Genomic DNA, 27,838 nt, shown 5'->3' with positions numbered 1-27,838 from the left:
ACTTAGTGCCAAGGGTCCCGAACGTACCCACAGCACCACTGTGTCCCATCTGTTTAACATGCGGATGGACGAGTGCTCTCTGGGACACACTTTGAAAACTGCTGTGGCCTGGCACTGCCCCTTCCTCACGTGCCTACGGTGGTGCTGCAGGTGCCTTGAAGACTCATTTAGTCCCTGGAGCCAAGAAACCTCTCCGAGGAGACAGCTCTGAAAAGGGGCTTTTCTGGATCATTCTGAGAGTGTGGCCAACATGGTCATGGCTGGGAAATTTAAAATCTGACCAGGGGTTTGTTCTTGGGCACCAGCTCTCCACCTGGCAGGAGGGCAGGAATGAGGCTGCATGGCACGGGCTGCCCAGGGACATGCTGGTCTCAGGCTTCAGCTCAGCCACCTTGGCTTCAGCTTCCTCATCTGTAAATTGGGCCAACTTGGCAGAGCTACCAGTTGGTCAGCTCCTGGAAGCTCCCATTTCCCCCTTGTGAAAAGTCTGCAGTCACTGTTGAGGACCCAAAGAAAGGCATCCCAATATCAGCCACGCCAGGACTTGTGTGGCCCCTTGGTCTTGTTCCCTCCTTCCCTGACTGCCCTGGCCAATAGGACTCAGGTGAGAGAAATCTGGGCTGGCCAATGCTTCTGGTCCTTCTGAACAGGGAGGAGGGAGGAGGAGAGGGCTGGCCTGGCCTCCGGCTCTCGGCAGCCCACTTACCCCTGAGACTGCTGGGCGGCCGGGGCCCCGGGCGAGGGCCATGCTACTGTGGAAGGCCGTGGCGGAGATGATCTGTGCAGACGACATGGCAGCCATGCTCTGCAGGGCCTTGTCCTTAGCTGCCTGGTCCTGGGGGAGACATTGCAAGGGAGGACCTCAGCAGGGTCACTAGTCAGGCTGAGGCCAGGCGGGTCTGGCTCTGGGGTCGGGGAAGCTGTCTCACTGCCAGTGGCCAGAGCTGGGGGACCAGGCGTTAAGTCTGTGCCATGCTATTAACTTGTTTTACAACTGATAAAAAGTCACCTGGTTTCCCTCGTCAGTTTTCTCATCTGTCAAAGGGGCATGACACTTGCCCTGCTTATTTCTTCAGAGCTTAGAGAGACATTATCTGCCATTTTATTAATTACGGGGCCACCTCGAGAACGAGGGTCTTCTATGCTTTGCTCACCTCTCTACCACGTGTGCCCAGCTCAGCACTTGTCTTGTGAAAGCGAAGCATAAATTTCTGCTGGATCCCGACTCAAGTGCACAGAAAGCATCGTCCCTGGCCACACGGGCTGTCCGGAGGCAACAGACCATTTCCTGTGGCCCGACCTGCCTCGGTCCTCCCTAAGGATCTCCCTGGGCACTGCAGGCACCTGGGACTCACCCGTCTTTCATGGATCAGAAGGTAAATACCCACTGTCTGCCCTCCAAAGGCTCTAAGACCCCAGAGGATGGGTTCACCCTGAATAGGCCCGGAACAAATGACCACACAGGGAAAGCCACGTGGATGGCACGGGTAACAATAGTAATAGTTTGTTATATTCGTATAAGCCAGTGGTTTCCATCCTGAGTGCCTGAATTCCAAAGGTCTTCAAAACCAATGACACAACATTCCCTAATGGAAATTGTGTCTTTTTTTTTTTTTTTTTTTTTTTTTCAGAGACAGGGTCTCGCTCTGTCACACAGGCTGGAGTACTGCACAATTGTGGCTCACTACAGCTTCAAACTCCTGGGCTCCAATGATCTGCCCATCTTAGCCTCCTGAGTAGCTGGGACCACAGGCATGCGTTACTGTACCCAGCAGGGATTATCCCAAAAGACCACACACACCCAGGCTGGAACAGCAAGTATCATGCACTGTCTGCAGCTTTATCAGGGCTAAATGGCTCGACTGAGTCAACTCAGGAGCTCTGATTAGAAATTTGGTATCTGGCCGGAAGCGGTGGCTCATGCCTGTTATCCCAGCACCTGGAGAGGCTGAGGTTGGTAGATTGCCTGAGCCCAGGAGTTCAAGGCCAGCCTGGGCAACTTGGCGAAACCTGTCTCTACAAAAAATACAAAACTTAGCCAGGTCTGGTGGTGTGTGCCTTTGGCCAAGCTACTCAAGGAGCTGAGGTGGGAGGATAGCTTAAACCTGGGAAACAGGGACTGCAGTGAGCTGAGATTGCACCACTGCACTCCAGCCTGGGCAACAGACCAAGAATCTGTCTAATTAAATACATAAATATCTTTATGATTATTATTTTTTTTTCAGACAGCATCTCATTAGCCCAGGCTGGTCTCAAACTCCTGGCTTCAAGTGATCCTCCCGCCTCGACCGCCCAGTGCTGAGATTATAGGCATGAGCGACTGCCCCCAGCCATGAATTTTTTTTTAATGAGAAAGATAAAACCATTATTGAATAACTAATAATAATTAACTTGGTAGATCCGGATCTCCCTTAAGTGACACAAAGGTTGAGAACCTCCCAACTACTTGGGAGGCTGAGGCAGGAGGATCACCTCAGCCCAGGAGGTCGAGGCTGCAGTGAGCTGTGACAGCACTAATGCACTCCAGCCTGGGCGACAGAGTGAGAGTCTCTAAAAAATAAAGTAAAAACAGAAGTTGAGAAGCAACGGCGGGCCTTGCACCTCACAAGCTCTTCGGAGGGATGCCTCGACACGGTCCACACTGCAGCTCCATGAGGCGCGCAGCACCGCAGCCCGGAGGCTCAGAGAGGCTTAGTGCTCCCCTGCCGTCCTGGTGCCGTGCAGGTGTGGAGCCAGAACACAGCAGGCCCTTCCACTCAGCCTCTCAAGGTGACCATTTCACCCATGTGGCATGAGGCAGCCCAGGGAAGGTTTTCAAGAACACGACCTCACTGCGTCCTGAGACTGGCAGGACTAGTAGGATCCTTAAGATGAAGAAACTGAGGCTCCGAGAATTTGGGTGACTAGGGTGCTGAGAGTGGTGAGGGTGGCCAGCTGAGCTCGGTCCAGATTGGCACACAGGGGGCCGTGCAAATGAAGGGGTCGGGGGAGACGCATCATAGAGGGCGGTGGGGAGTGGGGAACCGTTCTGAGCAGTGGGTCATTGTCAACGTGGACAAAGCAGTGAAACAGATGAGGTTTGTCCCTGGTCCTTCCTGGCCTCCTCCCCACTGTCCTTTTGGGGCCAAACTTGGGCTTTGCTCTCAGAGGTTGTCTCTGATAACCAAAGAGGGAGCTAACTAGTAAGTCTAAGGGTGTGTCTCATCCAGGGACACTTGCAGTTTTCAGGAGGAAAGCGCCCAGGCCAGCCCCCGGCCTCTCCCCGCAGGAGGGCATGAGGGACTTGGCAGGCGCACCCCCGCGAGCCCACAGACCTCGGCACTTAACTGCATCACGAGGCCGGGGCTGCACCTGCTCAGTGCCTGCCTTCCTGGACACTCGATCTAAACAAACGGCTGGGGCTCAGGAAACCACGGCCTGAGCAGGGTAGGGCAGGGGTCAGGAGGAAGTGGGAAGGACCTGATGGGAGTGACAGCAGTAGCCGGGCAATGGAGCCAGGGAGCCACTAACTGGGGCCGGGAGGGGCACTTGGATATCACCTTGCTCGTCTGTCACTTTACAGATGAGGAAACTGAACAGAGCTCCAGGAGGTCCCAGTGACTTTGCCCAAGTACCCACAGCCATGGGGCCGAGCCAGGCCTAGGACCCAGCCTCTCACTCAGGGATTTCTACCGGATCACTCTCTAACCCAGAGCTTAATCACTTCGGGTTCTAGATTCTTTGAGAATATGACAAAATCCTCACAGCAATCTCTCCAAGAAAACTCACATATACATGGAAATTTGCATATTTTAAGGAGTTTATGGCTCCCCTTGGTGTCTGTCCAGCCATCCACTGAAGGCTGTCCTTGGGCCCCAAGTCAGAACCTGTGGACAAGGATGAATACAATTCCCTGAGGCAAATTTGGGCCTCACAGCTGGCCCCCAAGGAGTTGCCCTAAACGCAGCAGTGGGAAGTCTATTCACTGTGGTCATCTGCGGGTCCCGGTGAGCCAGAGGCGGACAAAAGAGGGGAAACAGGGAGCAGGGCTAGGTTGTGGGTGCTTCCAGGGTACACTAGCCAGGCGGAGAGGCAGGCAGCAACAGCTGAGGGCTGGTCAGCTGTCCCAGGGAAAAAGGAGCGAGGTGCCAGGCCACAGTTGTGGGGCTTGGGGAACAGCTGGGCTGATGGCAGGAGGAATGGAACTGAGTGGGCAGTGGGGTGTGGCTTCCTAGGAGGCAGAAAGGTTTGTGGTTCCCACCCACTCATTCTGAGATTCCAGTGTCAGGATCATGAACTGCCAGGGCCAGACGGGACCTTCAAGGTCATCTAATTCAGTGGCTTTTCTTTAATATAAAAAATATTTTTAGAGATGGGGTCTCACGATGTTGCCCAGGCTGAAGTGGCCAGTCACAGGTGCAGTCACAGCTCACTGCAGACTCCACCTCCTGCCTTCAACCTCCAAGTAGCTGGGATTACAGGTGTGCGTGCCCAGCTAGCCCAGTGGCTTTTTTTGAGATGGAATCTCACTCTGTTGCCCAGGTTGGAGTGCAGTGGCACTACCTTGGCTCACTGCAACCTCTGCTTCCCAGGTTCAAGTGATTCTTCTACCTTAGCCTCCCCAGTAGCTGGGATTACAGGTGTGCGCCATCACACCTGGCTAATTTTTATATTTTTAGTAGAGACAGGGTTTCACCATGTTGGCCAGGCTGGTCTCGAACTCCTGACCTCAAGTGATCCGCCCACCTTGGCCTCCCAAAGAGCTTACAGGCGTGAGCCATTATGCCTGACCTCCCAGTAGCTTTTAAACTGGGTTCTGAGGTCCCCTAGAGTCCAAGTGTCATGAGGTAGGAAAGGATTCACGGGAGGAGAGGAGCCTTGCCAACCTAGCTTTGACCAGAACAGCTCCTCTGATAACACATCAGGGTGATATTTTGTTGGGAGAAAAAAAGGAAAGGGGCTACATTGCTTTAAAAAAAAAATGTTTGCAGGCCAGTCCCAGTGACTCATGCCTATAATTTCAGCACTTTGAGAGGCCAAGGCAAGAGGATCTCTTGAGCCCAAAGGTTTATGGACCTCTCAGGCAAAATAGGGAGACTCCGTCTCTATAAAAAAATAGAAAAAAATGGCCGTGCAGTGGCACTTGCCTGTGGTCCCAGATACTCAGGAGGCTGAGGTGGGAGGATGGTTGGAGTTTATGAGGTCAATGCGGCCGTGAGCTATGATTGCGTCACTGCACTCCGCGTGGGTGACGGAGATCCTGTCTCTAAAAATACATCAATAAAAACGTTTATAAATGGTCTAGACTTAATGCCTCAAATGTCAGATCTTCCCACCGACTGGCTGTGCAGGCTCTGTGGTCATCATCTCCCTGATGGAGAGCTCACACCCTCCTAGTGTTCACCCAAAGGCCCCCAGTTCCAGGGTCCCAGAGGCCTGATTCCTGTGGGGAGCAGCATTCCCCTACCCCGAGGGGAATGCTGCAACATCAGGCCCCCCAGAGCTGTCACCTATGAGCAGGGGCCCTGCAAGACGGGGCTGACCCAGGGAAGGGAAGGAACCCCCAGTCCCACAGGGCAGGAAGCAGGAAGGAATTCCCCAGCTCCCACAACACCATAAACGCCACCCCCACCCCCACAGCAGGTGCCCCCCATGCCCCTGCTGCTCTACATGCTCTGGTTGAGGGCACTAAAGCGCCCTCAAGAAATGAGGGCTGGCGGGTGATCCAGCTGCTCTGAGCCATGTGAGCCCCTCTCTAAGCAGGAGCCAGCGAGGGGGGATCCCAGCAGGAGCCTGGCCTGTAGCTCCCAGGGTGTGGGGAGACAGGCGTCCACCACTTGGCCCTCTTGTGCGGATGGGAGACAGGTTACAGGCCCAACCTGGCTTTCCTCAACAGAGAGAAGCACACTGACTCACACACCAGCAGCCACGCCCTGACCCCAAAGGGAAGGCACACTGCTGGAGAAAGCCACCACTCCTGGCCCCTCCAGCCCCCAACCCTGCAGTTTCCTTACCTTTAGCTTGGCCTGGATCTCGCGAGCTTTGCGACGAGCCAGCACCTGGATGTGGCTGGAAACCTGTGGCAGGGAGAGAGGGCTCCGGTCTCTACCTCCCAACAACCTGTGTTCCCCAGCCTGGCTTCCGGCTTCCCGACCCTCGCCCTCCACAGCCCTCGATCCACATCTGTGGACAAAATGAATGAATGAATGAAAGGGTCAACTGGTCGGCCCTCAGTCCTGCCTTGCCCAGCTAATCCAGAAGCTGGCAATATTTCAAAAGCGCAGCGCCAGCAGGGAGCAGTGGCTCACACCTGTAATCCCAGCACTTTGGGAGGCTAAGGCAGGTGGATCACTTGAGGCCAGGAGTTCGAGACCAGCCCAGCCAACATAGTGAAACTCCATTTCTACTAAAACCACAAAAATTAGCTGGGTGTGGTGGTGCATTCCTGTTATCCCAGCTACTTGGAAGACTGAGGTAGGAGAATTGCTTGAACCCAGGAGGCGGAGGTTGCAGTGAGTGGAGATTGCATCACTGTACTCCAGCGTGGGCAACAGAGCGGGACTCTGTCTCAAAAAAGAAAAAAAAAAAAAAAAAAAAGTAGTGCCAATGTTTTACTGTCTGTCCTGGTGTCCTGGAGAAGGATAAGAGGGGGCTGTTGACTCTCCAGAGAGGGAAGGAGTTTCCTCCTAAGTGATGACAGCAGGGACCCCAAGAAAACTGAACCACCCAGCCGGGCATGTAATCCCACGCCTGTAATCCCACCACTTTGGGAGGCTGAGGTGGGTGGATTACATGAGGTCAGGAATTCCAGACCATCCTGGCCAACATGGTGAAACCCTGTCTCTACTAAAAATACAAAAAATTAGCTGGGCGTTGTGGCGGGTGACTATAACCCCAGCTATTCGGGAGGCTGAGGCAGGAGAATGGCTTGAACCCATGAGGCGGAGGTTGCGGTGAGCTGAGATCACGTCATTGCACTCCAGTCTGGGCAACACGAGTGAAACCCCGTCTCAGGAAGAAAAAAAGAAAAACTGGACCACCCGTGACACGCCCAACAGAGATAACTCATCCAGAGCTGCCGCCCCTTGAAAGCCTGCGTCTGGTCCTGGGAGGGCCTGGCCCACCTTGGGAGCAGGCTGGTGCTGGGGTACCACCCCTGGGACCCCTACCCGTCTCTTGAGGCCCACCTGCTTCCTGGTGCGGGTCTTCCCTGTCCGGAGCTTGATGTAGCGGGCAATCAGCTCGTTCCGACCTGCAGAGACACCAGCATCCTCAGCGGAGAGGACAAAAGGCTGGAAGCGGTGAGGGGGTGCGGGGCACCTTCTGCGGGGGAGGAGCCCTATGCTCCCTCTCTGCCCATCCTAAGCAGATCTGTGGGGTGAGGATTCTGTGGGTTCCCTCTCTGGATCACAGGGATCTCCCAGCAGCGAGAGGAAGACAAGGCCTCACTGTGGGGACTGAAACCTGTGAACAAGGTTAACAGGGCCCATGGCCACCAACCACACACAGCCTGAGGAAGTTCCAGAGCCTCCCTTGACCCCCGGCACCGTTCCTCAGCACTGGCCACCTCCTCCCCTCTCCCCACACTTTCTCCTGGGGCCTTCTGCACACTTGGGAGGCTCCAGGGAGGTGCCCGGCCCTCGGCCTTGCCCTGTGTGACTGCCACCGTGCCCTCCGCCTCTGTAAACGAGTGGGAGTGTCCAGACTTCTTGTGCTGTCTGCAGGCAGCAGCAGGCATGGGGGGTGCAACTGCTGGAGACACTTAGTGACCCAGAGAGGAGGCCTGAGCCTGTTCGCTCATAAAGAAAAGCCAGTTAGTGCACATGTGCAGCCCCATGGCAGACTCGGAGCCCTCAACAAGGAAGGCTGAGCACTCCCCATGGGCCCAGCCCCCGAGGGACTGCCGCTGTGCCTGAAGCATCCTGGAAAACCCCAAAGAGCGTCCATGGCTTCCAGTATTGAAAAAGATGATGGAAAGGGGTTCCTCATCTCAAAGCGTCACCTAGTTCAGGAGTGGCATGTGCCCACACAATGAAATCCATGGGTGCTACGGACAGGGGCGTGTTCACAGGACCAGGGGCCAGTTCGGGCTGGGTGGTCAGGCAAACCCTTGGGTGGCCCTTGACCCCTGGGTAGTGTTAGACCATACAGAAAAGCAGCGGGTGAGGAGAGGCAGAGCAAGAGGGTTTGAGTGCGGGCATCAGAGGGAGCAGCTGCCAGCCCGCCCCGTCCTGCGGAGCCTGGAGGGCTTGCGGCTGTCCGCAGGAGGCAGCTGCTGATGGTGGGGGAGGTGAGGGGAGTGGGCTGCCGGCCACCTGGGTTGTAACCAGAGTGCACGGCCACGGCCAAGCTGACCCCCCAGCTGACCTTTCCCCAATGCCAAGGCCAAATGAAGAGGCTACTCTCCAGAGGTACTGTCGGCCAGAAAAGGTTTGCCTGTGTCAGAGGAAGGAGGGAGGGGAGAATCGGAGTCTGGGGACATTGTCCGTGGGCTGTTCTGCACCTAAAACCCTGAGTCCACAAGACGTCTCCTCTCAAAGCGTTCTAGGGAAAGGCTTTGGCGGTCCAGTGAACGGTCGACAGTTCTACCCTAGGTCTAGCTAAAGTCACCCGTGCAGCATCTCGGGTGTAAGTCATCACCAGTGGGTGAATGAACTAGGGCCACAGACCTGCGAGCTGGCGAGCCAGGCTAGAGCCTGGCAGCTCCACAAGTGAGGTTTGGGAGCATGGTAAGTCTCTCCCCTTTAAGGACCTTCACTCAGCCTTCTCTTTTCTTTTTTTTTTTTAAGAGACGGAGTCTCGCTCTGTCGCCCAGGCTGGAGTGCGGTGGTGCGGTCTCGGCTCACTGCAAGCTCCGCCTCCCGGGTTCCCGCCATTCTCCTGCCTCAGCCTCCCGAGTAGCTGGGACTACAGGCGCCCGCCACCACGCTCGGCTAATTTTTTGTATTTTTAGTGGAGACGGGGTTTCACCGTGTTAGCCAGGATGGTCTGGATCTCCTGACTTCGCGATCTGCCCGCCTTGGCCTCCCAAAGTGCTGGGATTACAGGCCTGAGCCACCGCGCCTGGCCAGCCTTCTCTTCTTGAATCTAGTTCCTTTAAGGTTTTTCCTGCAGATTTTTCCAAATTTCTACAAATGTAGGAAACAGACCTCAACGCTGGCTCAGTGAGAACCCTCTGTGGCTCAGTTTCCTTTTCTGTAAAATGAACATGCTCTAGGCCCAAGTAAGTAACCCAGTTCAGAGACTAGTCTGCAAGCAAGGAAGAGCATGAGGGAGGAAGAGGTTCCCAAGAGCTGCGAAGTGGGTGATGGTGTAGCAGGAGGGATGGGGATGGCAGACCATCTGGGATACAGTTCTTGGTTGCTCCTCTGGCCCGTGCCTTGCACACAGGTTACCGTGTGCTCATCGGTTGTCCGTGTCTGTCTTTCCTTGCTAGACTCTCGACAGCTCAGAGGAAGAGGCCATGCATCCGTTCAAGTCTGCATGTCCAGTTCCTGGCACCTACTCGCCGAACGAATGAACGAGTCTGGTGTGGCTCCACTTCCAAAACAGATCCAGAATTCATTCAGCCACTGTGCAGCACCGCACCTTCCAGGGTCCAAGTTCCCGTCATCTCTGGCTTGCATTAGGATCATCACCTTCCATGTGTATTCCCTACTCCCAGTCTGCTCAACATAGCAGCTGCAGCGACCCTATCGAAATTCAGAAGCACTCCAACGGCTTCCATCTGCCCCAGATTAATGGTGTCCAAGTCCTTACAACGGCATGGAAACCCCTGCAGGATGTGGCCACCCCAGTTCAGTCACCTCTCTGATCTAGTCTACCTGCTCCATCCTAAACCTCTTACTGTCCTGGGATGCACCAGGCCCACACCTGCCCCACCAAGGTCCCTGTGCTTCCTGTTTCTCCTCCAGGGAACAATCGGCCCCAGAGTCCCACACCACCTGCACCCCTCGGGTGCCACTCTCTCTTCCCTGACCACCCCACCGAGGGCTGAAGTCGTACTCCTACCTGCCCACCCTGGCACCCACCGCCTTTCCTTTTCTCCACAGCACCTTCTAGCATAACACATAATCTAACTTATTTCAGTACCATCTGTGCCCCCACCCCCATCAGAACCACAGTCCAGGTGAATAGGGATTTTTGGTCCATTTATTCACTTTTTTATACCCAACACCTAGAAAACTGCCTGCATACTGTAGGCGTTCAATAAATACTTGCTGCCTGAATGACAAGGGAATGAATGCTAAGATGCTGGTCAGATGTCCCGTAACTGTTTTAGTATTCTCAGACAAAGGAGTGAGTTAAATACACGCAAATAACCTTATACTTCTGATTAGTCTGACGTAACTTTCAAAGCGCCGTCCTGTCCTGGTCTCATTGAACTTTTCTGTACCTGAGCAAACCCCGACTTTTGTGAAGACTAAGACATTTAGAAATTGGGAGGCCGGGCCTGGTGGCTCAAGCCTGTAATCTCAGCACTTTGAGAGGCTGAGATGGGCGGATCATGAGGTCAGGAGATCGAGACCATCCTGGCTAACACAGTGAAACCCCGTCTCTACTAAAAAAATACAAAAAACTAGCCCGGCGAGGTGGTGGGCGCCTGTAATCCCAGCTACTCGGGAGGCTGAGGCAGGAGAATGGCATAAACCCGGGAGGCGGAGCTTGCAGTGAGCTGAGATCCGGCCACTGCACTCCACCCTGGGCGACATAGCGAGACTCCGTCTCAAAAAAAAAAAAAAAAAAAAAAAAAAAAATTAGGTTAAAAACTTTTGGAGGCAATGGACATATTCATTATCTTGATGGTGGTGATGGCTTCACAGGTGCCTCCATCTGTCAAAATGTATCAAACTGTCCACTTTAAGCATGTACAGTCTGTTGTATGTCAGTTCTACTTCAATGAAGCAAAAATTAAGTTTAGGGACTTGGAAGGGGCCCGTGTAAGTGCTGGGTCACCTCATGAGCTTCACAGTAAATCCACCTCCTCCCTGCAATGGGCAGGTAATGATACCTATTTGCCAGAGAATTGCTGTCCAGGTGTGACTCTTGGCTCAGGGGCTTTAATATGGCCCGAGGCCCGGTCCAGCCAGGATGCTTAGTTAACGGAACCTCCTGTCATCAGGCAGGACCGCCCCATAACAGTGCTGTTTCCTCCACAGCCTGTAGTGAGCAGCAGTAGGGAGACCTTGCCCCCCATCAGCTGAGACCCTCACCCCAAACATCACAGAGGACTCAGCCTCTGCAAGGAACCCCTGCCCACCACCCCACAACTACCTTCACCTCCTGCCACAAGGTTCCAGGGCTCTGCTGCTAGAAACGGCATCTTAGCCCTGGGCGAGAGGCTAGGAAGCGGGCAGGACAGGAGCCACACCAAGCGGTCTAAGGCAGGCTCAGCTGTCTTCTTTTTTGTTTTGTTTTGTTTTTCTGAGATGGAGTCTCGCTATTGCCCAGGCTGGAATGCAGGTGGTGTGATCTTAGCTCACCACAACCTCCGCCTCCCGGGTTCCAGTGATTCTCCCACCTCAGCCTCCCAAGTAGCTGGGATTACAGGCACACACCTCCAACGCCTGGCTAATTTTTGTATTTTTAGTAGAGGCAGGGTTTCACCATATTGGCCAGGCTGGTCTCGAACCCCTTACCTCAAGTAATCTGCCCACCTCAGCCTCCCAAAGTGCTGGGATTATAGGCATAAGCCACCACACCCAGCCCGTCTTTGTATTTTTTTCTATTTTTATCTTTTTTTTTTTTTTTTTGAGACGGAGTTTCACTCTGTTGCCCAGGCTGGAGTGCAATAGTGCAGTCTTGGCTCACTACAACCTCTGCCTCCCGGGTTCAAGTGATTCTCCTGCCTCAGCCTCCCAAGTAGCTGGGATTACAAGCATGCGCCACCACACCCAGCTAATTTTGTATTTTTAGTAGAGACGTGGTTTCTCCATGTTGGTCAGGCTGGTCTCGAACTCCTGACCTCAGGTGATCTGCCTGCCTTGGCCTCCCAAAGTGCTGGGATTACAGGTGTGAGCCACCACACCTGGCTTTTCTTTCTTTTTAAAACTGTACATACTGGTTGACTAGCCCTTATCTAACATGCTTGGAACAAGAAGTGTTTCAGATCTGGGATTTTTTCAAATTTGGGGGCTATCTGCATTATATACTTACCAGTTGAGCATTTCTAATCCTAAAATCCATCAGCACTCAAAAAGTTTCAAACTTTGGAGTATTTCAGATTTTGGATTTTCAGATTTGGGATGCTCAACCTGTATTTCTGGGGTACAAAGTGATGTTATGATATATATTTATATAATGTGAAATGATTAAATCAAACTAATTAACATGTCCATCATTTCAAATACTCATCATTCTTCATGATGAGAACATGAAATTTACTTTCTTAGCACTTTTGAAAAATGGAATACATTATTATTCGCTGTAGTCACCACGCTGGGCAATAGGTCTCCAAAAACATCCCTCCTTGACTGGGCGTCATGACTCACACCTATAATCCCAGCTCTTTGGGAGGCCGAGGCAGGAAGATCGCCCAAGCCCAGGAATTCAGGATCAGCCTGGGCAACATAGTGAGACCCCACCCCATCTCTGCAAAAAAATAAAAATAAGGCCAGGCACGGTGGCTCACGCCTGTAATCCCAGTACTTTGGGAGGTCGAGGTGGGCGGATCACAACGTCAGAAGATCAAGATCATCCCGGCTAACACAGTGAAACCCCGTCTCTACTAAAAATACAAAAAAACTAGCCGGGCGTGGTGGCGGGCACCTGTAGTCCCAGCTACTCAGGAGGCTGAGGCGGGAGAATGGCGTGAACCCGGGAGGTGGAGCTTGCAGTGAGCCGAGATCGCGCCACTGCACTCCAGCCTGGGCGACAGAGCGAGACTCTGTGTCAAAAAAAAAAAAAAAAAGAAATAAAAATAAAAATAAAAAAATAATAAATTAAAAATTAAAAATTAGCCAGGTGTGGTGGCACATGCCTGTAGTCCCAGCCACTCAGGACGCTGCGGCAGGAGGCTCACTTGAGTCCAGGGGATTGAGGCTGCAGTGAGCCGTGATCACACCACTGCACTTCTGCCAGGGAGAGAAAGACCCTGTCTAAAACAAACAAACAAACAAACAAACAAAACAGAAAAAAAAAACTAAAAACCAAAAACATTTCCCCATCTAACTGAAACTGTGTTCTTTGACCAACACCTCCCGGTCGCGCCCGCCCAAGCCTCCAGCAACCACCTTTCTACTGTCTGCTGTGAGCTCCGCTGTTTTAGATTCCACCTCTGAGTGAGCCCTCCGGGCATCTGTCCTTCCGGGTCTGGTGTATGTCACTCGGCACACTGTCCTCCAGGTTTGTATCTGTTAAAGTTGTGTTTTTCCCCTGGCTGTCTGGGGAGCTTCTACCTCCTCTCCCTTGCTGGCTCATCTCAGACCCTCCAGCCTCGTTGTGCTGGTCAGGGGTGATGCCGGCAGTTGAGAACCTCCTGTGGGGCAGTGAAGTGTGGGGTGTCTGTGGGTGTCTGTGGGTGTTTCAGACAAGGGGAACAGGCAGCTTCCTTCCTGCCACCAGGGGTGCTCTAGAGGTCAACGCAGCCATGTCACTGCCTCCAGGCCAGCTGGTATCTAATCCAGGCTTTACACACAGAGGGAGCTGCTGTGGCCTGTCACTCCGATGACAACGTTAATGACAATGAACGCTTGCTGCACACCTCCTCAGTACCAGTATCTGTGCGGACATGGATATGTATCCTGTGACAGCTTATCTGCATTCACCCTTTCGATCCTCACAACAGCTCCATGAGGGTGGTGCTGTCATCCACCACGGACAGGGAAACAGCAAGGTTGAGAAATGTCCTCAGGGTCACAGGCAAGCAGGTGGCTGAGATCCGGGTCCACGTAGCCTGGTGCCAGTGCCCATCTGTGACTACTGCACGGTACCACTCCGAATGAACAGGGAATTGGAGGTCACTTCTCTTAGAAGCAGGGCTGGACCACGTGACTCTAGAGGTCCTGTTTAGCCTGATGAAGATGAAACGGAAGCCCAGAGAGGGGAAATGACTTATTTATAGTCTCATGGCTTGCTAGTGTCCCAGGCACCACGAGGTGTTTTCCAAGGCTGTCCCCAATGCTTTGAGACTCCTATTTGCTGGCTGTTTTCCCCTAGGATGTGTTCCCCCAACAGGGCTGAGCTTCCTCTGCAAGGGACGATGCTGCTCCTCCCCTTTGGATCAATCCCCCAATTCCTAAGTCTCTGCATGAAGTAAGGTCCTGGAGGGAGATCTGACTATTTGGACCTGAGGTCCTGCCCACCACTCATGAACAGTGGTACCCAGAGCTGATGGGAGCCAACGTATCCTGGATCCTGTAGACACCAGGAGGCTCCCAGAGTCAGGGACAAGCACAGAAGGGAGTAGGGAGCGTGGGCCTACAGGCAGAGCGTGGGAACCAGAGTAAAGACCAGCAAAGGGCCATGGCAGTGAGAAACTTGTAAGGCACCCAGCCGAGGTGGTGGCGGTGGGAAGGCTTGTCCTTGTCCCAGCTCTGCCCCCAGCTGCATAACCGCAGGCCCTCTCCCTCTGGTGGCTGAGAACACAGGCTGGGGCAGGAGGAGGCCAGTCGGGCAGCTGCGCATTGCAATGTGGCAGGTGGCCTCGGCCAACCCCAGCGCAGGCCTGGGTGGGGCTGGGAAGGACAACCCTGCCAGACTGTGGCCCATCTGTCGGAGGACATGTGTCCAGCAGCCCCCAGCTCACACAGCTCACACCCACGGCCCCACCCCACCAGGGGCAAAGGCTGCCCATGGAGAAACAGGAGCCGTGGCCCAAAGGCTGAGGATGGAGCATTCCCGAGGCAGCGTCCGTCCACGAGGAATCTCCGCTTTCTCCTAGCCCCACACCCAGCCTCACACACACCCTGCCATCACATAGCACCACTAAAATCGTTACCCCAGCTGCACAATCCTGCCTGGGCTAGGTCATTTCTGTATCTCATTTCCTCTGCGCCGAGTCCCCTCTCTCCGTGGCAGCCCACCCCCCAGGCCATAAACTATTAAATGGCATGGAGTAAGTCAAACACCCGCCACTCAGCAGAGGGCCAGCAAGGTCAGCGAGTATTGTTAATATTGTTAACGAAGCCCTGTTATAGTGAATGCTATTGGCTTTCAAACTTGAAAAGGACTGAGGATCTGAGGGCACAAGCCTCCCCACCAAAGAGCGGGTGGAAGCGCACGTGGACATCTTCGGTTCACTGTAGGCCTCGGTGAAGCGAGCAAGCACCATATTGCACCCCTGCAGGTTGGGGCTCAGGGAGAGGAGGCTGGGCCCATCCTCCCTGCCCCACCCTAATCCCCAGTGGCCTGGAAATGGGAACCGGGATGTGTGTGGGGGCGTGCAGCTATCCAGGGATCAGCTGAAGCCATAAACACCTGGGGCTGGAGGAGGAGGCTATTTGTGGAGAAGGAACTTCTGACTGAAGCCTGAGAAGGCAGCAATTGGGCCTGACATTCGAGCTGTTCCTACCATTGTCCCTGGAGGGCTCTGAGGCTTCGGTGAAATCAACCAGGCTTCGAGGCCACAGCCCCAGGAAGCACCAAGAAGCCGGCCCGGCTCCCCACCCAAGAGGACATGCCCATTCCTGCCTCAGTCTCTGTCCTAGTCGCGCTCCCCCACCACGCCGTGAGCTCCTCGAGGGCAGGTGCATGTTCCCTTCACCCCATGCTGTGCATTTGGCACCTGCTGTGTGCTCTCATCCCTGCTACTACACTAGAAGGCAAGGTCTTATTCCAATAACCTCATGAAAGGATGCTCTGCAACACGAATCATTAAGGAAATGCAAATCAAAAACCACAAGATAGCGCTTCACACCCGCTAGCATGGCTACGATCCAAAAAATGGAAAATAACAAGTGTTGATGAGGATGTGCGAAATCAGAACTTTTGTTCATTGCTGGCGGGAATGTAAAGTGATGCAGCCGCTGTGGAAAATAGTTTGGTGGTCCCTCAAAAACTTAAACATAAAATTACCATATGAGCTAGCAATTCCAATCCCACGAGAACTGAAAGCAGGGACTCGAGAGACCTGTACACCAGTGTTCATCGCAGTATTGGTCATAGTAGTCAAAAGGTAGAAGCGATACGAATGTCTATCCACAGGTGAACAGATAAGCAAGATGCAGTCTATCCATACAATGGAATATTACTCAGTCTATTTTTTTTTTTTTTTTTGAGACGGAGTCTCACTCTGCCGCCCAGGCTGGAGTGCGGTGGCCGGATCTCGGCTCACTGCAAGCTCCGCCTCCCAGGTTTATGCCATTCTCCCGCCTCAGCCTCCCGAGTAGCTGAGACTACAGGCGCCGCCACCTCGCCCGGCTAGTTTTTTGTATTTTTTAGTAGAGATGGGGTTTCACCATGTTCGCCAGGATGGTCTCGATCTCCTGACCTCGTGATCCGCCCGCCTCAGCCTCCCAAAGTGCTGGGATTACAGGCGTGAGCCACCGCGCCCGGCTACTCAGTCTTTAAAAAGAAGGAAATTCTGACACACGCTACAACATGGATGAACCTTAAAGACATTGTACCAAGTGAAATAAGACAGACACAAAAGGGGAAATACTGTATGATTCCATTTTTCTTTTTCTTTTTTGTTTGAGATGGAGTCTCACTCTGTCATCCAGGATGGAGTGCAGTGGCGCGATCTCAGCTCACACTGCAACCTCCACCTCCCAGGTTCAAGCAACTCTCGTGCTTCAGCCTCCCAAGTAGCTGGGATTACAGGTGTGCACCACACCCAGCTAATTTTGTAACTTTTGTATTTTCAGTAGAGACGGGTTTTCACCATGTTGACCAGGCTGGTCTCGAACTCCTGACCTCAAGTGATCTACCCATCTTGGCCTCCCAAAGTGCTGGGATTACACGTGTGAGCCATCACGCCTGGCCTGATTCCACTTTTTTTTTTTTTGAGACAGAGTCTCGCTTTGTCACCCAGGCAGGAGTGCAGTGGCATGATCTCGGCTCACTGAAACCTCCGCCTCCCGGGTTAAAGAGATTCTCTTGCCTCAGTCTCCGGAGTAGCTGTGATTACAGGTGTGCACCACCACACCCAGTTAATTTTGTAATTTTGTATTTTTAGTAGAGACGGGGTTTCATCATGTTGGCCAGGCTGGTCTCAAACTCCTGACCTCTTGATTCACCCGCCTCGGCATCCCAAAGTACTGGGATTACAGGCGTGAGCCACCACGGCTGGCTTGATTCCACCTTTATGAAACGCCTCGAACAGGCAAATCGTAGAGGAAGAAAAGAGAACAGGTTACCAGCGGCTGGGGCAGAGGGGAATGGGGAATTACTGTTTAATGGGTACAGAATTTCTATTTGAGATGATGGAAAAGTTCTGGAAATGGATGGTGATGATGGCTACACAAGAAGGTGAATGTACTTAATGCCACTGACCTGCACACATAAAAATGGCTTAAATGGTTAATTTTATGTAATGTATATTTTTTCACAATAAAATAAACCAAAACATCCCCCACAAAGGCAATAGCATTATGACTTCCACTTTACAAAAGGAAAGTGAAGCCCAAGGAGGTTAAATAACTTGCCCAAGGTCACGCCAGCTCTCGGGGCAGAGTAGATTTGAACACTCCGTCATCAGGCCTCCAGGCACCTGAAGCCAGGGCTATAGGCCGTAGGGAGGAGCATGGGAGCAGCTGGAAACCCACAAGGCAACAAAGCAAAGAGGAGCAGAGAATCCCGCGAACGAGGCCATGGTGAAGAAGTGGGGGCAGGAGCCCAGGTGAGACTCCTAACCTCTGTCCCATCGCCTTTGTGAACAGACCCCTCGACCTGCTCTACTCCCAAACTCAGCCCGAGTCCGGGTCCGGTTCTGCCTCTTAATAGCTGTGTGACTCATCCACAAAACGAGGGCATCCCTTCACCACTGACAGTCTGATGAATCAACAGTGCTTTGCCCAGACCCTCCATCAGGTCCCCCAAACCCACCGTACAAAGTCCCGCCTCTAGGCCGATGCTCACAACCTCTCCGCCCCCTGGCCTGGAGCACTGCTATGGTTTGAGTATCTGTCCCCTCCAAAATTCAGGTTGAAATTTAATCCCCCATGTGGCAGTACTGACAGGTGGGGCCTTTACGGAGTGATACGGCCCTGAGGGCACTGCCTTCGTGATGGATTAACCCACTCATGGATTAATGGGCTAACGGGTTAGCACGGGAGTGGGACTGGGGGCTATCTCAGAGAAGAGGAGGCCTGAGCAAGCACAGCCGGCCCCCTCGCCACGGGATGCCCGCACCACCTTGGGACTCTGCAGAGTCCCCTCCAGCACGAAGGGCCTCACAGATGCAGCCCCTCGACCTTGGAGCTTCCTGGCCTCTGTAACTGTAAGGAATAAACTTCTGCTTTATTACCCAGTTTCAGGTATTCTGTTATAAACAACAGAAAACAGACCAAGACAAGCACCCACGCTCAGCTCCGCTTCCTTCAAGACAACTTCCAAGATAAATCTGGTTGATGCTGGCTGTGGACAACGCTGGTGTCTGCCTGGGTGGCTAACTGTCCAGAGAGGTTTCTCCTGCCCCTCTCATTAGACCATGAAGTCGTGGAGAGCAGAGACCACACGGCCTCAGTACGGCCTGCCCAGTGGGGGTGGGCGCTTAATGAGAGCTGACGGGCAGCTAATAGGATGGCCCAACTGGGACACAGGAGGGGAGAAGCAGAGAGAGAGGCAGGGAAAAGAAGAGGCAGGAAGACTCGGGAAAGTCAAGAGCAACCTCAGGAAGGTGAGCAGCATAGGAGGCAGAAAGGGATGAATGCAGAGGAAACCCCAGAGCTAGCCACAGCCCTCCAGAGAGCAGGAGGTGGGACGCGAGCCCACCTGGCCAGCACTGAGTGTGAGGAGTGGGGAAGGCGAGGAGCAGGCAGAAGGGGGCGAGAAGTTGTTCAAATCCCACCACCTGCATGCTAGGCTAGGCCGACTGCGAGCCTGGCCAAAGGAGGTCAGGGAGGCCAGCATTGGCTGTGCCAGGGGGAGGGTCACACAGTGACAGGGCAGAAATGAAAGCGGCTGTGGGCAGGAGAAGGCAAGCACCCCGGGCCCGGGAGCCGGCCCACGAGGGTGAGAGGTGCTCAAGGGGAGGGCTGGAGCCAACAAGCGTGGGAGATTCAGCTCAGAAATAGCAGGTGTTAATCTGTCACGCTGCTTTGCATGTCATCTGCATGTCTGCCTGGCCTTGGTCAGTGTGTCCTATGCTGGATGTGTCATGGCCGCAGGCCTAACCCCTGTCCTCAAACAGCTAAGGCCAGGTCCCCAGGTCAGGAGTCATCCTCTCAGCCCCACCCCATACCCCACTGGGCCAGCCCACTTGGAAAGGGACTGGCGGTCTTTGGATGCAGGGAAGTGAGGGGTGAGAAAAGACCAGAGCTCTGGGGATGCCGGAAGCAGCTGGGGGCTCAGAATGGGGCTGGGGTACACAGAGGATGGGAAGCGCAGGTCCCCGAGGGGAAGATGAGAAGACAGGAGGGGAGCAGCCACAGTGAGCTTAGGTCTGAGTCAGCTCTCAGCTTGGCCTCCCGTTCTGCCTCCCAGAGGGCCCATCCCACACACTGGGGTGAGCTCAGAGCTATCTATAGCTCCCAGCCGGGCCGGGCAGCTCTGCCTGCTGACGGCCCTCCATCAGTCCCCACGCAGTCCTGCCTTGGCTCGGCCCCCGGGACTGGTAAGAAGAGAAGGGGTGAGCGGGTGTCTGGATCCCAGCAGAACCTATTCTCATGCAGGACAGGTGCTGTGGGGGCTGGGCGGTTGTCAGAGCCTGCAGTACAGCCTCCAGGGCCCTGCCCAGGGCCTGACCCACCTGGAGCCAGGGCCAGGCAGCGGAGGAGCAAGGCCATGCAGTTGACAGAGGAGCGCCAAGCTCAGAGGCAGGAGAACTGGGTTAAAGCCCCACTCTCCACTTCCGACTTGAAAGACCGGAGAAACTCTTGGCTTCCCTGGACTTCCATTTCTGCATGTGTAAGCACAGATGCCATTCCTCCTTCCTCGAAGGGACCCTTGAAAGGACCGAAAGATCACCGATGCCCAGGATGCTGGGAGCGCTGGCGTGTTATGAAGCACAGGGAAGCAGCGCCTCTGCCCCTCCTCGCTCTTCCTCCAGGCCCTCCCGAGCGTCCCCACCCCAAACCCCTCCCCGGGTCTCAGCACAGGGAAGGAGCAGCATCCGAGATGCTAACATGGCCAGGACGGTTTGCCAAACCATTTTCAGTCTGCTTCCCCGAGCCAGTGGCTTCCCTCCTGCCAAAGAGAATTCCAACCCAAGGCCTGCCAGAGATCCACAGCCTGGCGCTTCCCCAGGCTTGGTCACAGTCTCTTAACCCCAATATCTTTATATGTGAAGCAGGTTCAGAAACATCTACCTATAAGAACTAAATAAAACTAAGTATCCACCCAAATGTCCATCGGCAGACAAATGGATAAACAAAATGTGGTCTATACAATGGAATATTACTCAGCCTTAAAAAGGAAGGAAACGCCAGGCGCGGTGGCTCAAGCCTGTAATCCCAGCACTTTGGGAGGCCGAGACAGGCGGATCATAAGGTCAGGAGATCGAGACCATCCTGGCTAATACGGTGAAACCCCGTCTCTACTAAAAAATACAAAAAACTAGCCGGGCGAGGTGGCGGGCGCCTGTAGTCCCAGCTACTCGGGAGGCTGAGGCAGGAGAATGGCGTAAACCCGGGAGGCGGAGCTTGCAGTGAGCCGAGATCCGGCCACTGCACTCCAGCCTGGGCAACAGAGCAAGACTCTGTCTCAAAAAAAAAAAAAAAAAAAAAATACAAAAAACTAGCCGGGCGAGGTAGTGGGCGCCTGTAGTCCCAGCTACTCGGGAGGCTGAGGCAGGAGAATGGCGTGAACCCAGGAGGCGGAGCTTGCAGTGAGCTGAGATCCAGCCACTGTACTCCAGCCTGGGCGTCAGAGCGAGACTCCGTCTCAAAAAAAAAAAAAAAAAAGGAAGGAAACTCTGACCTAGGTTACAATACAGATAAACATTGAGGACCTTGTGTTAAGTGAAATTAGCCAGTCACAAAAGGGCAAATGTTTTATGATTCCACTTATATGAGGTAACTAAAGCTTTAGTCAAACCCATAAAGACAGAAAGCAGAACGGTGGTTGCCAGGGCTGGAGGGTGGGGAGGATGGCAAGAATGGGGAATTATTGTTTAAAAGGTAAAGAATCTCACTTTGAAATGAAATATTTCTGGTGATGGGTGGTAGTAATGGCTGTACATCAATGTGAATATATTTAATGCCATCAAACTATAAAAAACTATAATGATTAAAATGGAAAATGTTACATATATTTTACACACACATACCCCCCCCCAAAAAAAGCAAGTACTCAAAAGCCCTTGGTCCCCACAGGTGCTCAATTCCACAGATGTCTGTTGATTTACCACATTCTGGCATCTCCACGGGGCCCTCCCAGACACCCGCAGCGCCCTCCGTCCTTGCCCCTTGCTGGATGCCTCATGCACACTTAGGATTTCCAGCCCATCTCTGCCTCTAAAGCACACAGACCTGGCCTGTAAAGGGTCAGGGCACACACCACGGCTCCCCAGCCAAGCCGTTTGCCCTTCCCTGCACTCCCCCTGCCCTTTCTCATTTCATACCTAAGCTCATAGTCTATAGCCATCCGCTCCTCCACCAAAGCAGAGGAAAGAGCCTGGGGGTCCCAGAGGCTGCGTCCCTCCTGGCCAAATGGGAACAATCTCTGCAAAGCACCCAACACCACACCAGACACCCCCAGGTGCTCCATACACAGCTGTCTCCCCCATGATGCTTCCCCAGGCACTAAAAGTAAGAAGCAAAACTTCACAAGTAGAAGTGGAAGGGACTTCACAGGATGCAGAGGAAGAAAATCCCAAGATGGCCGGGTCTACTGGGACCCTGAGTCAGCAGTGGCTCACGCCTGTAATCCCAGCATTTTGGGAGGCCAAGGCAGACGGATCATCTAAGGTCAGGAGTTCAAGACCAGCCTGGCCAACATGGTGAAACCTCGTCTCTACTAAAAATACAAAAATTAGCCGGGCGTGCTGGCGGGCACCTGTAATCCCAGCTACTTGGTAGGCTGAGTCAGGAGAATTGCTTGAACCTGGGAGGCGGAGGTTGCAGTGAGCCAAGATCGTGCCACTGTACTCCAGCCTGGGTGACAGAGTGAGACTCCATCTAAAAAAAAAAAAAAAAAAAAAAAAAAACCAAGAAAATCGCAGAATGACAGTTGTGCAACAGGCCTGGGGGGCATCTGGCACAGAATAAAGCAGGAGGGCAGCGGCCTCCGGGAGGATTACTTTTAGGAAAAAAAAAATCTTAGGTCACCTGGTATACTGGACCATATTAAGAGAATTTTAGGCCAGGTGCAGTGCCTCACTCCTGTAATCCCACCACTCTGGGAGGCCCAGGCAGAACTGCTTGAGCGCAGGAGTTCACGATCAGCTCGGGCAATGCAGCAAGACCCCGTCTCCACAAAAAATAAAAAAAGTAGCCAGGCAAGGTGATGCTTGCCTGTAGTCCTAACTACTCGGGAGGCTGAGGTGGCAGGATCGCTTGAGCCCAGGAGGTAGAGCCTGTGGTGAGGCAGTGAGCTATGACTATGCCACTGCACTCCAGCCTGGATGACAGAGCAAGACCTTGTCTCTTAAAACAAAGAAGAAAAAAAAAGAGTGAGAATTTTACTCTTTTCTGAACAGTTTGAAGATAAACTAATGATAGATGTAGAAACAAGTGACCAAATGAAAAAAATCAAGAACATTATCTCCAGGAAAACCAAAAAGCTGTATGAGAAAAGAAACGTAAAACTATATGGAACAGCTGTGACCAATGTTTACTTTGTAAAGATACTAAAGTCTCGAATATAAGTTTAATCAAAAACTATAGGAAGGCCAGGCAGGTGGCCTGGGCAGAAGGCTGGCTGTAATCCCAGCACTTTGGGAGGCTGGGGCAAGAGGATGGCTTCAGACCAGGAGTTCGAGACCAGCCTACACAAGGCAGTGAGGCACCATCTTGATAAAATATTTATTTTTTGGCCAGGTACTGTGGTTCACACCTGTAATCCCAGCACTTTGGGAGGCCGAGGCGTGCGGATCTCCTGAGATCAGGAGTTTGAAACCAGCCTGACCAACATGGTGAAACCCCATCTCCACTAAAAACGCAAAAATTAGCCAGGGGCCTGGGTGGCAGGCGCCTGTAATCCCAGTTATTTGGGAGGCTGAGGCAGAAGAATCGCTTGAACCCAGGAGGCGGAGATTGCAGTGAGCCGAGATAGCGCCACTGCACTCCAGCCTGGGTGCAACAGAGCAAGACTCCGTCTCAAAAAAAAAAAAAATTTTTTTTTTATTTTACATTTATTTTTTACTTTTCTCACTCTGTGACCTGTAATCTGTAGCCTGTAACTCTCACTCTGTCACCCAGGCTAGAGTCCAGTGGTACAATCTCAGCTCACTGCAACCTCCGCCTCTTGGGTTCAAGCGATTCTCCTGCCTCAGCTTCCCAAGTAGCTGGGACTACAGGCATGCGCCACGATGCCTGGCTAATTTTTGTACTTTTAGTAGAGACGGGGTTTCACCATGTTGGCCAGGCTGGTCTCGAACTCCTGACCTCAGGTGATGTGCCTGCCTCGGCCTCCCAGAGCGCTGGAATTACAGGCATGAGTCACTGCGCCCGGACTTTATAAAAAACTTTACAATTAGCCAGGCATGGTCGTAGGCACCTGGCTATGGCAGTGTATTGCTGGATTTTTCCAATGCCTCTTGCTCCTAAATACGGTCACAAGACTGGGTTCCAGACAGTAAATATACCAGGGGTTAGTTTCCCAGTGTCTTCCTTAAAGGTAGCCAGGTCACTCTTCATCCCATTCTCCTGTCTGCTAGCTGCAATGTGACTCCTGGAACCGAAGCAGCTGCTTGGGCCTTAAGGGAATATTCACAAAGGAAGTCATGCTCATGAGCCACAAGACGGAAGCATCTGGGTCCCTGAGAGCTTCATGGAGCAGAGCTGCCACACCTTCCCTAGACTACCTACCCTCCAGACATTTATAGGAAAGAGAAGGAAATTTCTCTTATATAAGCCACTGCTATTTGGGATCTGTTAAAGCCAAACTTCATCTTAACTGCCACAAACACATTCAAGTATTTTATTTAGAAATACAGATGCAAGGTCAGGTGTGGTGGCTCACACCTGTAATCCCAGCACTTTGGGAGGCTGAGGCAGGTGGATCATGAAGTCAGATCAAGACCCTCCTGGCTAACATGGTGAAACTCCATCTCTATTGTGCCACTGTACTCCAGCCTGGGCGACAGGGGAGAGAGCGAGACTCTGTCTCAAAAAAAAAGAAACACAGATTCAAAGAAAAAAGAAATACAGATGCAAATGGTAGAATAAAAAGATGAGGCCAGGCGCAACGGCTCACACCTGTAATCCCAGCACTTTGGGAGACCAAGGTGGGCAGATCCCATGGTCAGGAGATCCAGACCATCCTGGCTAACATGGTGAAACCCCATCTCTACTAAAAATACAAAAATTAGCGGCCGGGCGCGGTGGCTCAAGCCTGTAATCCCAGCACTTTGGGAGGCCGAGACGGGTGGATCACGAGGTCAGGAGATCGAGACCATCCTGGATAACACGGTGAAACCCCGTCTCTACTAAGAAATACAAAAAACTAGCCGGGCGAGGTGGCGGGCGCCTGTAGTCCCAGCTACTCGGGAGGCTGAGGCAGGAGAATGGCGTGAACCCGGGAGGCGGAGCTTGCAGTGAGCTGAGATCCCGGCCACTGCACTCCAGCCTGGGCTACAGAGCGAGACTCCGTCTCAAAAAAAAAAAAAAAAAAATACAAAAATTAGCTGGGCGTGGTGGCGGCGCCTGTAGTCCCAGCTACTCGGGAGGCACAGTGAGGCAGGAGAATGGCATGAACCCGGGAGGCGGAGCTCGCAGTGAGCCGAGATCGCGCCACTGCCCTCCAGCCTGGGCGACAGAGCAAGACTCCGTCTGAAAAAAAAAAAAAGACGAAGAGTTGGCATCTAGGAAGATCTAGGAAGCTGCACTTGGGAATGAGTAGAAGAGGCCCAAACGACTTCTGTTTCCGCTTCAAACCTTGTACTACAATTTTATATTTTAAGCGATGCACATAAAATATACGTAATTGTAAAAAAGAAAAAAAAAGGCCAAGGGCAGTGGCTCATGCCTGTAATCCCAACACATTGGGAGGCCGAGGCAGGCCGATCATTTGAAGTTAGGTGTTCAAGACCAGCCTGGCCAACATGGTGAAACCCAGCTCTACTAAAAATACAAAAATCAGCCGGGCGTGGTAGCACATGCCTGTAGACCCAACGACTTGGGAGGGCGAGGCAGGAGAATCACTTTAACCCACGAGGCAGAGGCTGCAGTGAGCCGACATTGCTCCAAAAAAAAAAAAAAAAAAAAGAAGAAGAAAAGCAAAGCCGGGGCAGTGGCTCATGCCTGTAATCCCAGCACTTTGGGAGGCCAAGGCGGGAGGATCACCTGAGGTCCGGAGTTCAAGACCAGCCTAACCAACACGGAAAAACCCTGTCTCTACTAAAAATACAAAATTAGCCAGGAGTGGTGGCGCATGCCTGTAATCCAAGCTACTCAGGAGGCTGAGGTGGGAGAATCGCTTGAACCCGGGAGGCAGAGGTGGCGGTGAGCTAAGATTACGCCACTGCACTCCAGCCTGGGCAACAAGAATAAAACTCCATCTCAAAAAAAAAAAGAAAAAGAAAAAATAAGCAACCATCAGAGCAAGAAGTGGTCAGAGCAGGGACGATCTGGAGGGCCGACCCAGAAGTAAGGGAGACTCTGGGGAAGGTGAGCAAAGCAACAGTGGTGGGGGTGGCACCAGTGTTGGGTGCGGAGGAGAAATGAATGGAAACCCGTGAGAGTGGGCAGCTGGTCTGGGGCTATCCTGTTGGAAGCTAGGCAGAGGCCTCGTTGTCACTGACTTCAGCCATTTAGAGACCCACTCAGGGCTCTCCATCCTGCCCCAAGACCACTGTTTTGAGCTAGGGTTCCCAGAGGACTTTCCAGTGGGAACAGAAGCCTGATCTGGGCCTTCCAACAGCCATTCAGTTTTCATTCTGGCTTCAGTTTTCTTTCTTTTTTATTTTTTTTGAGATAGGGTCTCACTCTGGCACCCAGGCAGGAGTGCAACAGTGCAATCACGGCACACTGCAGCCTTGACATCTTGGCCTCAAGCGATCTTTCTGCCTCAGCCTCCCCAGTAGCTGGGACTACAGGCTAGCACCACCACACCCGGCTAATTTTTAAAAAATTTTTACTAGAGGTCGTGTCTCGCTTTGTTGCCCAGGCTGGTTTCAAACTGCTGGCCTCAAGTGATCCTCCCACCTTGGCCTCCCAAAGTGCTAGAATCACAGGCTTGAGTGAGCCACCATGCCTGGCCCCTGCTTCATTTTTCCAGATGCCCCCTCTTCCATCCAAAAGTCATTGTGGCCCCATGCCATCTGCTCGGTCCTTCCCACGTGGCGCTGAACAGTTTCTGTTGTGTTCTGAACCCCAGTCACTCACGAAGATCAAGCCATTTCTAGTGACCCTCTGCCGCGCTGGGGGCCTTTCCTAGGGGAGTGGTCTCCAGCACTCTGCCTCTCCTAGGAGCTCTCCAGGCTGCGTTGCAGAGCCAGTTATCTGTGAGTTCACATTTCCTGCACCCCAGATGATGGGCTGGGACTAGACCTGCCCAACCCACACCAGGCACACAGAAGGCCCGGCATGTATCTGCTGCACGAATGAGTAAGTGAATGAGGGAAAGAGGGGATGACTGAGCATCCTTCAGTCAAAGTGGGCAGCCTGGTGCTCAGGCACCTGCTGGGGTACAGCTTGTGGGGTGCTCCCCGTCTGCTCTGGGGGGACGTTCTACCCTACCCAGACTCGCCCTTTCCAAACTCTCCAAGATTCCCACTCCCACAGCTGCTCACCGCCAGGGGCCCCACCCTCCACACCCCCTCACAGGCTTCTCCTCAGGGCCCCCATCCCTGGGAGCCCAGGAAGGAAGAAAGCAGTGTTCACATGACGAAGTCCCAAGTGGCCATCCCCCTCCACGGCCTGGCAGGAACCCCAAGGTTTCTGGGTGGGCCCCTTGCCTCAGCCTCAGGTACGGGGCCGAACCTGACGGGCTCCTTACCGTACATCTTGCCCTCGTCCGACAGGATAATTTTACGCCGGCCACAGGGCGGGTAGATGGCCAGGGCCTCCTGGAAACTCTGCTCAATGTCCGGGCTCCACACGCCCTCTGCATCATTGTCGATGGGCTTGTCCAGCGCCTGACTGCCCCCAGAGACGTTGCTCCCCTCAGGGGAGTTGGGAGAGCTCCACTCGTTGGAGGTAATGGTGCCGGCCTTGCCCTCCAAGGCTCCGCTTGGAGGAGCGCCCGTTGGACCTGTGGGGACAGGAACCGCAGCCCCGGTGAGAAGTGGACGAACTGTGTGGGTCATAGGATGAGGGCACTCCAGGGAGTGCCAGAGCCCAAATCAGTTGCTCAGGAAGCAAAGCATCAAGTGACAGGTCTGTGAGAATCAAGCCTGGGGTCTTGAACAGGTCATTTCTCCTCTGGAGAGCTCGTCTTCCCATCTGTCGAATGAGCACAATGACCTAGGCACTCCCTGACATCAAGGTTCTAGGAACCCAGGCAAGGGCTGAGAAGTAGGAGACAAGGACGCAGTGCCAGGGATGCACTGACATTAAATCAACACTGGGCAAAAAGCATGCAAAATACTGGGGACTATTGGTGGGAATGCAAAATTGTGCAGGCTGGGCGCCGGGGGTCACACCTGTAATCCCAGCAC

The 27,838-nt window shown here is 53.2% G+C and overlaps 1 protein-coding gene across 1 annotated transcript in view; it reads right to left on the bottom strand.

The window, feature by feature from the left end:
• TEAD4 (TEA domain transcription factor 4) overlaps positions 1-27,838 on the bottom strand; it is an 86,801-nt gene that overhangs the window by 21,924 nt on the left and 37,039 nt on the right. The window contains 4 exon segments of the mRNA NM_001435873.1: positions 707-835; positions 5,994-6,056; positions 7,167-7,231; positions 27,178-27,432. Of these exon segments, the coding sequence (NP_001422802.1) occupies positions 707-835; positions 5,994-6,056; positions 7,167-7,231; positions 27,178-27,403 (483 nt within the window). The 5' untranslated portion in view covers positions 27,404-27,432.

The sequence above is a fragment of the Macaca mulatta genome, chromosome 11, assembly GCF_049350105.2.
Source record: "Macaca mulatta isolate MMU2019108-1 chromosome 11, T2T-MMU8v2.0, whole genome shotgun sequence".
Classification (NCBI taxonomy): domain Eukaryota; kingdom Metazoa; phylum Chordata; class Mammalia; order Primates; family Cercopithecidae; genus Macaca; species Macaca mulatta.
The sequence above is the reverse complement of the archived record's forward strand: the minus strand, read 5'-3'. Positions and strand labels throughout refer to the sequence as shown.